The sequence below is a fragment of the Felis catus genome, chromosome D4 (assembly GCF_018350175.1).
Source record: "Felis catus isolate Fca126 chromosome D4, F.catus_Fca126_mat1.0, whole genome shotgun sequence".
Taxonomy (NCBI): Eukaryota; Metazoa; Chordata; class Mammalia; order Carnivora; family Felidae; genus Felis; species Felis catus.
Genome location: NC_058380.1, coordinates 82194485 through 82210608, shown reverse-complemented (window position 1 = coordinate 82210608; position 16124 = coordinate 82194485). Strand labels below are relative to the sequence as shown.

At 49.9% G+C, this 16124-nt stretch overlaps 1 protein-coding gene across 12 annotated transcripts in view; it reads left to right on the top strand.

The window, feature by feature from the left end:
* LOC101080491 (spermatid perinuclear RNA binding protein) overlaps window positions 1-16124 on the top strand; it is a 77845-nt gene that overhangs the window by 59378 nt on the left and 2343 nt on the right. For 2 of the 12 annotated variants that reach the window (XM_023242697.2, XM_023242693.2), the window contains one exon: window positions 968-13802. The exons of 1 other annotated variant lie outside the window; for it this stretch is intronic. In XM_023242697.2, the coding sequence (XP_023098465.2) occupies window positions 968-1062 (95 nt within the window). In that variant the 3' untranslated portion in view covers window positions 1063-13802. Of the gene's footprint in view, window positions 1-967; window positions 13803-16124 lie in introns of those variants that run through there. 9 more of the 12 variants (XR_006589094.1, XR_002737652.2, XR_006589091.1 and 6 more) reach the window with 9 other exon arrangements.

Genomic DNA, 16124 nt, shown 5'->3' with positions numbered 1-16124 from the left:
GAGAATGGGCTTCATGAAATACTGCAAATTTATGTACCAGATTTCTCTGGGACCACTAAATGAGAACGAGATGGGCAATTTAAAACAAACGTCAGTGTCACTTCTCAGATGTGTATTTATTACGAAATGGCTTGTTACTTCTGCTACTTGACCTTTAGTCTTTATTAGTGGTGGGTGATACTTTAATAAAACCTCATCACTTGCTAGAAATAGCTGTGAACTTATCATTCTCATCCTGTGCATTAGTGGCTAGACATAAACAAGAGGGCCCATTGCAGCTGGGAGTTTTCATGTTTCATTGATTCATTTTGCTGACCTATGGATGAAACGGAGCCATCACTGAGAAGAAAAAGCATGGCTGGTAGTGTCCAGTTTTTATTAATTAAATATTTACAATAGTCCTTTTTGTTTCTGGAATACTATTAATTGGCAGCTGCAGCTGTATTGTTATTTGAAATTGATCGTCAAATTTGCATTCCAAGTTGGAATCTCTCTGGAGATTTCTCTTTAGAAAATTCTTTTGAAGTAGCTGACTCAGCTTTGGAATTTAACCCCTCTATAATGGTGAAAAGGGAGCTGTGCTGTTTTCCAACATGATGGCAGTCATTTCAAATGGTTTCTACCAAGTCTTTTTTTTTTTTTTTAATTTTGTTGTTTGTTGGAAGTTACTAACCATGTTGTAAACCTGCCCAGTTGCTGCAAACTTTTACATTTCTCTGCTTTACTTAAAATAATTGAGCTGTCAGTCCTCTGTTAGAAGTGGTAACCATGCAAGTTCAACTGTTTAAATTTTGTAATGAATTAAGTGTCCCCCTCCCCACCTTCTGCCCTCCCCCCCCCTCCATTTTGTAATGAAAATTCCACTTACAGCTGAAAGAGCAGAGAAATATAAATGAAGCTCTTGGCTTCACCAAATTCTGTGAAATTAACACCAAGTTTTGCTTCTCTGCTCTTTTCTCCACTGTAGGTGGTTTTTTCATTGACAGCCCCTATTGCCAGCCTCTGAGCGTCGCACCATTTATTATTCACTTGGGCCCTCAAGATTTCTTCTCTGACTTCTAGAACCATCAGGTTGTCTGGCTTGAAATGGCAATTTCTGTCTTGGTCTTAAGAGCCTTGTGACCCCCTGAGGCTTTCCAGCTTTCAGATACACCACTCTGACACCTTCTTTGGAAAGCAATGACTGAGCATTTTACAGAAGAGCAATACTTTTATTCAAAGCCACGGTGTCTGTTTTAAAACTTCTCCTTTGGAAACCTAGCAATATCTGTACTTAAGCCCTCCTAGCGTAGTCTCTTGTCCGGGAGTTTACAGACCAATGGAGAACTTAGAATCAGTGTGTGAGCTGTGCTATCTTCTGACAGTTTTTTAAACTTTTTTAGCACATAACTTGGGTAGTTGCATTCCCGACTGCGTCAGTTAGCGCTATTATAATTTCTCAGAGATAGGGGTCCTCCTTGAAGCCATATTCTTTGCATGGGGGCTGGCACCCAGCCAGGGATGTGGCCTGCAGCCCCGGCTTCTTCCGGCTGCAGGAGCACCCCCTCTTTTGTGCAAGGTAATTGGTCCAATAGATTCCCAACATACCTCATGCTGACTAGATGCAGCGCATGGTGCGTGCAGCAAGGAGTCCTGAGTCGTTTGTAGTCGCACAGAAATCGTTAACCTGGGAACAAACCACTGATAGATTTTTCTGCTATTAGCCTTTCCTTCTTTTTTTAAAATTTGGGTGAATGTTTGAAAATCATGAATCAGTCAGTCACCGTTATTAATTGAAGAGCTGGGAATACCTCGTTAATGTATTTTTAAAACTGGTGTTGGACCCTCTGTGTATTTCAGGTTAATACTTTTAAGCAGTTTTCAGCACGTTTATCTCACTTTATTCTCGTTCTCCTCGGACCTTCGTAGCCATATCACTTGTATAAAATAGGCTGAGATCTAGTGACTGTAAGCTGTGGTCTCAGTAAACAAAGGTAAGCTCTTTTATTTTCTGATTAAAGAGAAAAAGTCAATGAACACAACGTGCATATATGACAATCATACAGGATGTATTTGATCTCTTAGGTCTTATGTCATCATGATTACCTTTAAAATTTTTATGATCTAAATGTAAAATAGTTATTTTCAGCATTTGTTTTAATACCCTTGTAATTACTTTTTATTCAAGAGAGACATTTCACTTTTACGAGTTAAATGTGTATATGTGTGTAGAAACTTATGATATAACATATATGTGAATTACACACACCTGTTTAAGTAAAAGAGTTTGGTGGTGGGAAGAGTCACCTAAGAAGACTTTAACGTCAGGGCACTCTTTGGGCCAAAGTGCTAGAATTTCATAAGCAGCAAGATTGGTGACAATGCTGGTAGGATCCATTTATATGTAGCTGTTACACAAGCAGAGGATCAAAGTGCCAATTTCTCAAGGAGAGAAATTTCTCTGAGAAATGCAAATCTCTGATCTGTGTTGTATGCCCAATACAACAGCAGTAAGAAGCCATAAAAAGAAAAAGCAATAGAAAATTAAAAAAAAAAAAAACCAAAATATTAAGGTAACTATGGAAAAATAATATGTCATTGACTGTCATTAAGCTAACTATTTGCAGAACCAACTCTGGCAAGACTCAGAATGGTAAATACCCAGTCTGCAGAGACCAAATAGACTTCAGGCAATTCATCGAGCTTTTTCCAAGGTCAGGTAGCTAGACGATTAATTTCCCACCTTCCTCAACCATCATGGAGTTCATTTACAAGATGTGAGGGTTAGGCCAAATATTTTAATAAGGATTTGCTTCATTTAGTGTGTCCCATAAGTACATTTCATATGTGATAGATGTTCTGTGCTGAGGCCGTATTTCATATATATAGAGATTAAAATGAAATTTCATGTTTTATGTGTCTCTCAGTAGCGGTTTTCTTTTTATTACTAACTTTGAAGGTTGCTGGAACAACGTTTCTCCCATACAGAATCTGTATGTACGTCAAACGTGGCTTTGGCACCCATAAAAGGTTGTATGAGGCCTAGCTGATGAGGACTACGTAGGTTCCCGTTCTCATCCAACAGCCGAGTGTCCGTTATGTGCCAGATCCTTCTCCGGGCACTAGCAAAACAGAGGCTCTGCCCAGTGAAAGCATTTTAAGTCTGAGAGTGTCCTTGTTGGTGAAATTGGGTTGATTATAAATATCCTACGTTGGGAGACAGATGATGCGTTAGCAGTGTCAAAGGATAATGACCTTGGTCAGCAGTTTATTTATACATTATTTAATAATATAGGCCCTCTGACACCACTGAAAAGGCCATCATTTGGAAATTCACTCATTTTAAATATTTCCCTGGCAGTTTTGAGAGCCTGAAACCAACTCTGTTTTATGTTCCTGGACCTCTCTCCAAGTAAGTGAATGCATTGAAATGAAAAACAATTATTCCAGTCCTTTTTAAGCAGTTTTTATAGTATAGCAAAGACCAAAGTGGTTGCTGTAAACACTGACCACATTTTTTTGACGACAAGTGAGGGGAGTTTTACCCTTACAATCAATTGTTCATTATAACTTGCCTGTTTATTAGATTTCTTTAATAACTGCAGTGGAGGTAAATGTTCAATAGTGAGTTAGGGAAACAAACTAAGACTTGCAGATGCGCCTTCACCCTTTCCCCCAGCAGTTGGATTTCTAGTAGTCGAGGGCCCTAAAAACTAGGGACATTAAGAGCAGTTAAAGCTGAAAACAACCTGCTCTGTGAATGGTCCTCCTGTACCTCCCACTCAGCACAGGCCAGTGCGTCCTCGGTGGTGGGGAGCAGGATGTAGCGTGTCTCTGAAGTCCTCAGAGCAAGAAAGGTTCTGATGCCACGCCATGCGGTGACCATAGGTCTCTCAGTGTCTGAAGGAGGCCTGGCAGGGAGACGGGCAGTAAATGAATAACGGCTGCAGAGTCCAGAAACTACCTGCTGCTGGGGTGAGTTTCAGTCTGATGTTTGTCTCTAGCAGTTACTTCCAGGGCACAAACTAGTACTTTTTATGTAAGAGTGAGTCTCTTCCCTTCCTCATCCCATCTTCCAGAAAGACTGTTTTAAGTCAAGAATTCAAGTTGAGTTAGTTGTAAGAATAGAGATCCTTTCCCACATTATCATTTTAGGTAGGAGCTAACAGCTTCCATTGATACTTGAAGCAGTGATCTTTGGAGATTTAAAAAAATAGCACCATAGCGCAAATTAGGTTATGTAAGCTTTACAGCACAGCTAGAAATAGGGACTAGAAACCATGTGGGAATCTGGGCCAATTCCCGTGGGGCTTGGGAATTGGAAGAGTTAATACACACAAAGTGCTTTGAATAATACCTGGTGCCCAGAAGTTCTCGGTCAGTGTTGGCGGTTCCTGCCATGGTTGGCTGAAGTGACAGAAGGTATGTGAGGGAAGCGAGACTGTGCTGGCAGGTAGCTGAGAAGCAGGTGCGTGACCTACTCAGGGGAGCTGCATTGGTTCCTTGGTGGTCGCAGGTTTCGGGTGCTTCCAGTCTTTGAGAGAGGACTCCTGGCATCGGGGGGACTAAACAGGAAACACAGAGCAAATGCTTGGTGAGCGAGGCAGTGCGGGGAAGTCGCTGCACACCCATGCTGACTGAGAGTGCCCGTGTTTCTGCTGAGGTGGTGAAATCATTGGCCAGTCTGCTGCCAGGGATTCATAAATCCTTGCTTTGGGATTTAAGTGTGCTTAGAACTTCAAAAGGGCTGAGCTTAGAATATCAACCTGCTGATTCCCAGTTTCCTACCAGTACATTAATAAGAAAAAAGAGGTGCGTGATTTCAGCGAGGCCTGGAGCTCACTGGTGTTGGGCCGATAGTTCTGGTAAACCACAGACCGAGGAGCCTGGGTGGCACGCTTAGAAGGCCGCTGACCCCGCCGCTCCCCTTCATAGCATTCCCACAGCTTCTCTCTTCCAGTTTGCTTCACCACTTTGGAAATAATCTGCACTCCTCGCTACACGAGGCCTCCCCTGTTTGCTCTTCTCCCAGAAAACACATCTGCCTCTCCATCCCGCTCTCTTCAGCAGAAGGAAAGATGGGTAGATGGTGAGACGGGTGCTGTTGGTTGAATAGCATAGTCCTGTCCCTTTCTGCACAGGCTTCAGGCACCTCTGAGGAAGGATGGGCGGGTGCATCCCCGTCCGCCGGCACGACGTATGCTAGGTGGGGATTACAGATTGAGTTCTGGGATGCTCCAAGTTTATAAAAACTGTGTCGGTAGGGACTGAGCATTACCTTTAAAGGCAAATAAGGTAGATCTGCGTTATAGTCAAGACGTGCCTTCTTCTTGTTCTTCTTCTTCTTCTTTTTTTTTAATGGTACCAGCGATGGGAAGTGAAAGAGGAGGGGACATGGCAGCAACAGCTTCAGGGGAGGCTCCAACGGCCTCTCTCTCGCTGTCCCCCAAAGCAAGAGGCTTTTCTTAAATCCAAGAGGTTCCCCCATTCCTCAGCTGCGGCCGTTTGGTGGAGTCATTTCCTCATTGAGCCAAGGTTGAGGGAAGGCCTTTCTTTTCTTCCTTTCTTTCTTTTTTTTTCCCCCTTGACCAATCCGTTTTAACGTCTTCACCCCTTGGTCCTTCTAAGCAGGGTCTTGGTGATTCGTGGCAGAATTTTGCCATTTGGCATTTCTGCCAAGTGCGGCTGCCCCTCTGCGCTCTGCCCAAGCAGTGGACGGGAGACTGACCAGCATGTCCTGGCTGGAGATGTGTGGTCCTCACCTCTTCTGCTGCTTCTGGCCCTAGGAGGGCACGGGATTAGCCCGGCAGGCCTGCGGACGTTCTCTCAGCGCTGCCTGCGGCCCAGTCTCTCAGCCTGCCTCGAGTCTCTGTACGGCTGGGACGGATGGTCTCTGCTTGCACATGTCAGCTGAATGTCTCCGGTAATGGAGTTAACAGGAGCCTTCTGTTTAGGTCATTTTGGGCTGTGGGCAGCAGTAGATTGGAGAAGGAGCAGAAGAGAGAGAAGGAAGAAATGCTGAAATTACTCTCTTGCACGTGCCGGGCACTTGGACCTTGTTCTCAAACAACCTTCTTGGAGGTGGTATTCTCATTCTCAGATAAAAAAAAAAAAATAGGCTCAGGGTTCAGGGCTGGAGTTAGGAACAAAACCCCAGTCTGTCCGATGCCAAAGCCTCTTTCACCACACCGTGTGCGCTGTGGGTGCCGTCTGGACAAAGGGGAGGAACGTGCCAGGTGGCGGGAAGGAGGTGTGCAGGCCGTGGCCCAGGCCCAGCGGGGGCCTCACACCTCACATGGGGTCACAGGGTCCTGAGATCACAGGCGCCTCCTGTGCTGGAAGCCAGGCTCTCTGACTTGAGGCTGTTCTGGACCAGATATCCTGGCCTTTTAAAAATAGGGCTGTTTTTTGTGAGACCAATTGGGAAAGATTATATAACTGGAAAGATAGGCTGGAAGACTTAGGTGTGGTTGTATAAACAAAGGAAGCCCTTGTATTTCAAGCTTGGTTTTTTTTTTTGTTTTTTTTTTCCTGTTTGAGTATCAGTGACAACTCGAGGTATAGGTTTTCATTTAGCTAATGCTTCCTGCGTATATGTTCTGTCTGGCCTGAGATTGGTGATGGGGATGTCTTAGAAGATTTGAGCCAAGACACTCAAGACTGGCAAGGTTCTGACTCACAGGGTAAAAGGAAGAGGGGCCTGGAGGGCCGGCAACCCAGGTTTGGGGTAGAAGTGTCGGGAGCCGTCCTGTGCTGAACAGAGCTTGGGGAGTGCCGGATTGCAGTGGCCTGTTCCGATTGCCAGGACTTTCCCCAGACTAGGCTTCAGGGAAGGTGGCCAGCCTGAAGGTCGCAGGTGGCCCTCTAGGTTGCACTGTGCTTGGTGAGCCCTGCTGGGATGGCTTTGAGGTCTCTGAATTGCTGCACTTGAGCCGTTCTTCCGAACTCGGCTGAGTCTCCCGCTGCTGCAGACCATGTCACCAGCTCCTTTGCTAACAATTGCCACCTGGGTCTCTGCTTAGGGATAGGTGGGGGTGGGGATGGAGGCAGAATCCTCTCCAGGGAAAGACAGTCCTCCCTCACCCCAAGTCATTGTCCTTGGCATTTGGCCATTTCTCTGTGCCACCTGCCGTGATGCTGGAGGGGAGCAGGAGGAAGGAATGGTTTTAAACCCAGGTTGCACGAGTTCCAGAGCAGTGACTTGTGTGAGGAGAGTGAGTACCTGGCCCAGCACTCGCTTAGCAGCTGTTCTTTCCCAGTGGCCGATCCGTTTCCCACCCTGCCCCTACAGTGTGGAGAATCGCCAGGCACGGACTGTTTTTCTTCCTGAGCAGGCAAGGCTGTCGAAGCCCAGAGAGCTCTCCAGATCACCCAGCTTGTTTGTGGCAAAACGCTGTGGCTCCTAATGAGTTTTTAACCACACAGAAGAAATGACATGTCTTCCACTGTTTTTGGAGTTAACAGAAGCCCTTTCTTGGGGACGAGAGTTGAATTAGACAACAACTGTGGGATCTAGAAATGATCTCCTTTTATAGATGAGGAAATGAAGGCTTAGCCAAAATGACTTGCCCCAAATTATACAGCAGTAAGTGGCTGAGCCCACCCATTCTGCCAGCACTGTGCTCGGTACTGGTGGTTTGTCTTACTGGTCTAGACTGCTTGCCTGCCCAGTTTCCCTTCCTCTCTCTGAGGCATTCTGCTTACCTCTCTTCCACACTTCTGGGACATATCCTGTGTGGTTTGAAGCAAAACAAGCAAAAACCAATGCTCCACCTCTCGCCCTGCCCCCTGCCATGTGGAGAAAAAAAAAAAGAATCCAGACTTTGGGCTTAGTCTTTCTCTGGTTCCTTTGGAGGAACTGTCAGCTTGCCCCTGGGCTTAGGGGACTGGTTAACCTTGGGCCTGGCAGCCTATTCTGTTATTGTTGTTGTGCCTGTTTCCATACCGTTTTTTGGTACCATAACTGAACTCTGTAATCAAGTGTAGACCAGTGATTGCCGCTGGAGAGACCCCCAGGGGTTTGGTAGGCAGGGAGGGATAAGCTGTTGGAAGTGTGCTTTTCGTATTCTTCTGCGTCCATGTTTTGGTTGTTGGCTGTCGTCTGTCCCTGCCTAGGCCTTCATTATCTGCTCCACCCAAAGGAGTCATCCTCACAGTAACACGTTGCCCACAGTGCTCATATGCTGTGGGATCTCACTGGACCCTTCCATCATGGAGATGTTCTCAGAAGTTGCTCCGCTTTCTAACATCTTTCATGTCCTTGGAGGCTATGTTAAGGGAAATGTCGTGGACATCATCTAGGAGGTGAGAAACCTCTGGAAGGTGGCACCTGGGGAACTTGGGAAGGCCGAGGGCCCCTCCAAATGAGATTCACTGAGGCTGCTGGGGAGACCTGGGGAGATCACGGACCTTTCCATCAGCTATTTTAAAGGGTTATTTTGACTTGTACGTGACTCTAGAAGGAAGGTTAAAGACGGTTGTAGGAAAGCAGTTGGGCAGTTTGGGCAGTGTGTGCCTCCCGAGATGGTGGGGCTGTCCTGGGAGATTAGGTGTGATGAGAAGCGAGGCCGGTGGTGACCAGGAATGTTTCAGCAAGCCAGCTATTTGCACAGTGCAGAGGGATTTCTTCCACGGGATGTCAGGTTCGGATGGCACGCCGATGTGATCGGTGACACTGCCAAGGCCACTGCTCCCCTCTTTGGCACGTGGATTCGTTGAGAAACATTCACTGTCAACTACTGCTTGTTTCCCAGGCTCTCCCAGCTGGAGAAAATGTCAAGATCTTCTGTTTAGTCAGCGGAGTAGAAGGTGAAACCACTGACCAAGGTGGAGTGCACAGGAAGGGGGAGCTCAGGGGCCTGACCAGGTCAGAGCCGTCTCCTGTGGTTGGGGAAGACTCTGGCAGGCCTCCTGCTCTGTGAGGAGGCCTAGGACCTGAGCAGCTTTGACGGGAGTGGCAGAGGCTTCCCGCGGAGACTGGCATCTGCACTGGATGGAGGTCTGCCAGGGGGGTCATGAAGGAGAGCTTTCCAGAAGGGGGCACAGCGTGCACAGAAAGGGCACAGCCTTCTGGAGCAGCACGAAGGTACTTGCTGATGGCAGCTGGTACTTGGGGCCAAGATGGGGAAGGTGTGGGGAGGGAAGAAGGTGCTGGCAGGGCAGGAGTGGGCGATGGGAGAGGGGCGGCAGTGTGGCAAGGGCCATCTCTTTTGGGCTGCGAAATGGGGGTTTGGTGGGCCCAATTTCTCATCAGTGGGTGGCTGTGAGCCCCCTTCTTGTGCTCTCTGGGTTAGTGGCTCTTTGGCGGTGGATAGAGAGGTATGCAGGCTGGCCAGTCAGCATCTTACCCTTGCCCCGAGTTTCTGCACGTGTCTGCTCTCCTGGTCTCACCAAAGGGAGTGACAGGTACTGAGTGTTCACTCATATAGAGGCCCTCTGCTTTTTAAAAAAGTAATGTTTTGGTTTCTTTACCCGGGGAGGGTCTGGAGCTCCTTGGATTCAGCACCTACAGAACATGGTTTTTACTTAGTGGGAAGTTGCAGATTTGCCACACAGAGCACTTTAAAGAGAGGGGGAAAAAACCATGTAAGATTTTGGCGTCTAGCTCAGTCCTACCACCTCTGGCTCATCCTGGCCAGGTGGCACAGAGCACTGAAAGGAGTCAGGGTGGGTTTCTGCACCTCTCTTATTTATATAGCTCTCTTGGGGACTAAGGCTAAAGAGGCAGCTGTGGTTTCGAACCTTCAGGTCAGAGCTATGCAAGGTTACAGGTGCACTGAGACAGTGATCCTGTCTGCCTTTGGGGTGGCCAAGACCTGAGGGTCAAGTGTCTGCAACTTGTCTTCTTACTCTGTTGGGCCACAGAAGTATCACTTGTGTGTCACAATGTGGAAATATATGGGAGCACTCCCTTAGACCTGGTGTCAGCAAACTTTCTGGAAAGGGCCAAACGGTAAATCTTCCAGACATGGCTCTTCAGCTTGGCTGTGGTCATGCAAGAGCAGCCAGAGATGGTGCATAAACCCAGGTGTGGCTGTGGTCCGATAAAATTGACTTTAAAAGAAACAAAAGAGTGGGCCTTATTTTGCCTACCCCTGCCTTAGGCTGCAGAGACTGACCCTTTGGCTTAATTATGACTGGAAACTTCCTTCCATCTGCCGCCTGGCCCATCTACCTGAAACAGAAGGCTTCCTGAGCATCTGTTCTGTATGAGCACTGAGGAGGAAGGGGCAGTCCTGGCCCGTAAAGACCACAGGTTTTGGGGGGGGGGGTGTGGGGCACTGACAGGTGAGAGCAACATGTAGAACAGAACAGGGCTCAAGGAAGTCCAAGGTGACAGGGCCCCAATGACAGAAGGGCTAAGGGCAAATCAGGAGAGCCCTAGGAAGCTGCTCTGGAGAGGACACCAAGAACCGTGTAGTCACACAGGCACGTTGGGCCCAGCCTGGGCAGGGCCCTGAATGCCAGGCTAAGGAGCGTGGGCCTCATTCTCTGGGCCCCGGGGAGCCAGTGAGAGATTGTGCTTAGAACAGTAAAGTGATCACAGGTGCATTTTAGAAACGGCACTCTGGTCATAGAAGACCAGAGTTGTGGTTGCAGATGGTATCTCGGTTTTGTCCGGACGTTTTAGGCAAGAGTTGGGTTGGTGTTGCTATGAGTAGAAAGGAGAGGTCCGGAGAATTGGTTGTTCTCTACCGTTCTGACTTGGTGGAGTTTGATAAGTCCTCTGTCTCCAGGCCTTTCTGTCTTGCTACCCTTTTAAATAAGGGCAAGACAAAACCAGGATTAGAGTCTGGCTTGGGGCCTTGTTGTGTGAGAGTAAAAGTGAGTTCCCCTTGCTCCAGAATGGAGTTCATGGCAGGAGAGCTTCACGGAGCAGACTCCCTTCCCGTTGGCATGCAGCCAACACACGAAACAGGCCTTGTGAGATGTGCAGAGGATGGTCAGGACTCTCGAGAAGGCTACAGGCCACTGAGGCAAGATGCCCGTATGTGACAGGCCGAAGCCAACACTGCTCGGGTGTATCACAGACTGCCTGAGGCCAGGCCTTCTGGCGGGTGCATGGGGAGACGGAGGTGAGTCACTCATGGTGCCTGCCCCAAGGTGCTCAATGTAGTTGGGGCGACAAAAAACAACTATAAATGTATATAGTGCTGTTTCCCCGAAATCCACAACCCCCGCCCCCCCCCCACCCCCCACCCCGAGATTTCTAGGCAGGTGGAAGGATGCTTTTTACTGAGCCAAGGTGAGGTGTGAGGCTCGGGAGCTGCCATGGGAGGGCCCCTGGGGACTGGAGAAAGGCCACCTAATCTGAGTGCGTGTGCACCTGCTGTCTCAGCGAATCTCCCACAGGCCCCTGGGAGGGGTGAGGCTGCCTGGCGCCTGCGGCTAGGAGGTGTGGCGTCCGCACTGGCCTTACTGAGAGGTGGTTTCTTCGTGGTCCGCTGGCACCCCGGTCAGGAGTGAAGGGTCTGGTGGCTGCCCTGGCTCCCTGGGGAGCTGTGTGCCATCCTTGCTGGGAACCAGGTGAGGGTTATGGAAGGAAGATTGGTGAGGCTGTGCCTCCAGGGCATGTTGGATGCCCGCCTTGCTTGTCAGGCTCTCTCTGGTGGAGGGTGGGCCTCTCGGACTTTGCTGCCTGGTCTTGTCTTTTTGGGGGTGTGGGGGGGGGGCTCTTGTGCTCTTAACGGTAGGTGTGGGACTTGGCCGAGGGAGGAGCACTCCTTGTGTTTTCCATAGGCGTTTCTCCGCTCCTTGAAGGGGAAGGACAAAGGTGGGCCTGGCTGTATGCGAGGTGTGGCCGTTAGAGGCAGCTTGGTCCTGGCCCCGGCCCTTGCCCTCTCCTCGTCCCCGAGCATAGGTTTGATGCCGTTTTCTTAGCGAAATAAATGGTCAGAAGGTTGCTTTTTTTCTTTGACTCTAACCTAAATATTTCTGTTGTTCTGGAAAATCACATTTTTTTTTTGTTCATGGAAACTAAGGGTAGGGACAGGAGTGTTAGTGCAGAAGACTCTTTAAGGAGTCCCTTCCCCACTGGTAATTTATTAAGTTGCATTTAAGTGTCCAGCCTCTTTTTCCCCTTTTCCGGGCTGAGCACCGCTCCCCACCTCGGGCTTAGGAGTTGGTCTGCTGTGTCAGGGGCAAGACATATTGATCCAGATGGGCTTGTTTCCTGGATGTGTGTCACTGTGATGCATCCTTGAGCAACCTCATCTGTGGCACTGACCCCTGAGGTAGTGACGATGCCCACAGGAGCTTTGGAATTCCGTGCCAGGCCAGCCCCGATTCCCCACTAACTTCTCTCACCTTTTGTGTCAGAAGCGCTGCCGTTAGACGCATCCCTTTCCCTGACCAGGACGGCATCTCACGCTCAGACCAGCCCTGGGCCATCAGGTAGGGTTCGCACTGCACCCCTACTTCATAGAGGGAACACTGAGCGCTACCTGTTCCCTCGCTCACTTAATGCAGTGGTTTTTCAGCACCTGGCTGGGCTATGGCTACGTGGGAGGTGGCTTAGCTGCCATTTTTTGCTACCTTTCTTGGAGAGGAAGGCTTGTTTCTAGAAACTCAGCTGGGGAGCCAAACCATAGGCAACCTCAAGGCCCCGACTAGGGCCTTAGTTTTGACACCTCCTAGGAATCCCAGGCAGCTGTCGCCCGTGCAGTCTCCCAACTCCAGATGTACTTCCTCTCCTGGGGCTTGAGGAAACAAAATGAATGCTTGCTTGACGGGGGAGTGCTCTGCCTTTGTTCCTCTTGACTTCTAGTGAGGCACAAGCCCCTTCATTTGGTAAATCTTACATACCTTAGCCCTCAGCAGCGCTTACCCCAAAGTGTTTTGTACTCAGGCCTTTCACCAGGGACCCGTCCGCTGGCCTCTTGTGCTGAACATCTTGTCCAAGTGGCTTGTGGCTTTAGGAGAGGACAGTCTCCTGAGAGAACCCTAATTATTAGGGTGAGGACACTTCTGGGGGCAGTGAAGCTGATGGGCCTGGCTCGGCCTGTTAGCTCCACAGCCCGCCCACCCTGGTCTCAGTGCCATGTGGCATTACCAGAGAGTGGCCTGTAGGACTTGTCACCCACTCCATGCAGAACTCCTGGTCTGGGGACGAGGCAGCTAGCTCAGAACTAAGGCCCAGATCTATTCGAGAGGGGCTTCTCTCATAAAGGAGCAAGGTGGCCCTGCTCGGCCTCAGCCCCTGGGGTGGGGAGTCCAGGAGGCATGGAGAAGGCCGAGTGTAGTTGTGGGTAGAAAACCTTTCCCTACTGCACGGTTACACACATGACATTGGACTCCTGGCTATGGCTTACTCTCACTCCGGTCTGGTGATGGCCAAGGTAGTTTTTTAGGTATCAACTGAAAATATCTATCTGTATATCTATTTACTGTGTTTTGTTTTGTTTTGTTTTTTTTCTGAATACGCAAGTGTAAATAGTATCATTTGCAGTGCAAAGTCCTTGGCAATAACTTTACGTTGTGTATCATGTTGAAAAATTGGCAAATGCGACCACCATGGATTGTCCTTCCCGTCTGGGGCAATGATTACATGTAGGACTCTGAACTTTAAACCTTCGGCGTGGTTGAAGCAGCAGCCTGCATGTGTGGACTGTCACCAGTGCCTCGTCCAGGATGCCTGGCCTTCATCCAAAGGGACTCTCTGCCGCCCCAGCGCCCACACTGTGGCTCCTTCGCACTGACTATGTCGGACTCTGCCGTAGACTGGTCCTCTTGTCTGGCTGCTGCAGTCTGTCTGTAATGCCCTGACATGTTGCATTCTCCCCATTTGGATGAATAAAAAATAAAAGCTTCTGTCTTCAACAGCAGTGGACCCACTTTGGTTAAATGAAAGCTGTGACTTTGATGAAGTGGCCGAGTGCAGGACCACTTTCCTGGCCCTCATGACTCTCCAGGTCAGAACACGTGGCAGGATCTTCCCTTCATGGAGAGAGATGAGGAGCCAAGGCCTTGGTCCTGTTCCTTACAACTCTCTGCTTCTCTGCTAATGGTGCAAAATGTTTACTGAACTGAAACTTTAACTTGGGACCCTGGCGTAGTAAGTGGTGACTTACGGGTGCTGAGTGAGGGCTCAATTCTAAGCCTTAGAATTTACCACTTTTCACACATCTTAGTCTTACTATATTCATGCCTATTCCCCAAGGCTGGCATTACCCACACATGACAGATCAGAACACTGAGGCTCACAGATAAAAGTAGAACTTCTAAATGGCAGCAACAGTTTGTATCCAGAGCTGACGCTCCCCCCCCCCCCCCCCCCCCCCACCGCCCTTGTGAGGGTCCCACAGTGGAGCTGCCCCAGAACATCCTGAGGAAGCAGAGCCAGGCCCAGGCCTACTGATGCCTCTTCCAGGTAAGTGCAACCACTGTGGGTAGACGAAGGCACTGGGTGTTCCTGCTTCACTTTGTAAGTCAGGGCCCACCCCCTCTCTGCGCGCCCTTGCACCGGATTCATGAGCATGCCTAGAACTGGCCACAGAAGAGTTGGCTGGCCTGGGCCCACTGCTGCTCCCCTGCCCCACGGTCACGGCGAACAGCCTGTGGAGTTGAAATGGGGGAGTGAAGGGCGGGAGCCTTGCTGGTCTTGCTCGCGGGCCCCAGAAGAGGAGGTGGCGGCTCCTGAGAGAGAAAGTTGAAATGGCAGATCTTGTGATCGTGGGCAGGAAATCTTCCACCGCTGCTTACAAATCTGAGGATAAGATCACTGAACTCCCAGGGGGCGTTCAGACAGCTGGAGGGACCAGCAGCACACAGGTGAAGGATCAGGAGCTTTATGGCGCCCCAGCAACCCCTAGGACACAGGTGAGGAGAAGAACTCGGAAAGGTCACGTGACTTTCCAAAATGAGTGGTGCACCCAAGGTCACAGTCTGGCCTAGAATCCAGTGTGCAAGTGTGTCGTTGGCAGTGAAGTGCCCTGCCGGTCACGGGGAGCTAGAGGTGCGGGTTAACGGCCGTGGCGCCTGGGCCAGGAACCCATGGGTCCAATTTCCTCTCTGATAAAATGGGGAAGGGGCAGAGACTCAGTGCTTAGGCCTCTCGCTCTGGGAGCCACTGCCCCAGCCATTGGGTATGGTCCTAATCCTTGCACCTGTTTCATCCTTCTGACCTCATCACCCCCCACATGTGTCCTAGGAGAGGGGGCGTCCCAGTGTCAGAGGCAGGCTAATAAGCAAGTGAAGCACTCTAATGCCATAAACCTCCGTCAGACTGATGAGGACAGGCCTCTCCCAGGTCACAAGGGGCCCGTATCACCTTACTCCCCGGTGCGTGGACTCGCTTCTGTTGGGTCAGTCAGAGCCGGGAGTTGTGGTCTCAGCTTATTTTTAGCTCCCGTGGATTTTCTTTTCTTCGCTCCTGCTGCGGGGACTTGGAATTCAGAGCAGACGGGGTGGCGGCACTCCTGGGAGACTAAGGAAGATGCCGCCTCCTCCCTGGGAATTCTTCTCGAGGCTCTGGAGAGCAGCTGGGGTTCAGTAGGGCCTGCAGTCCACGCGGCCCGTGCCGTACTCTCGCTGCTTTTGAGCAGCCCTGACAGCACGGTCCGGGAAGAGATGTGGCCACGGTCAAAAGCGTGATCCGAGTTTTCCAGCACGAAGCCTCATGCTCTTTGCTCTACCACGGTTCCCTCCAGCCACCTCCACGTCTGCTGCCACTCTGAGCACCAGTGAACTTCCCTGTCACCGATGAGTCTTTTCTGGTCCTGCCCTCGCTGTGATGTAGAGCACGCTACACTTTTCCTCCCGGTGGCCACAGCCTCACACCGTGGCCCCTCTTTCTCTTTAAATGGGGGTGCCTAGGCCTGCAGTTTGCCCTTGCTCAGTGTGTACATTTCGTACGGTCTTACCTGCCCTGCCGGATTCCACATCTACACAGGGACGTGGAGATCTTTTTGATGGTGACAACTGTTGGCAGTGTTGGGGGGAGGGGTGCTTCATCAGCCAGAAGCATAGGACAGCGCCCCACAACAAACGATTATCAGTAGTGCTAAGGTCCCGAAACCCACGCGACTCCCGACCGTCTAGATTCTGGGCACCTCCCAGTGGCGTTTCCCGGACAGTCTCAAGCCCACACACCAAGAGCTCCATTTCTCTCCCTTTGTGTCCTTCCCCTTTTCTCTCACCAAGTTTCT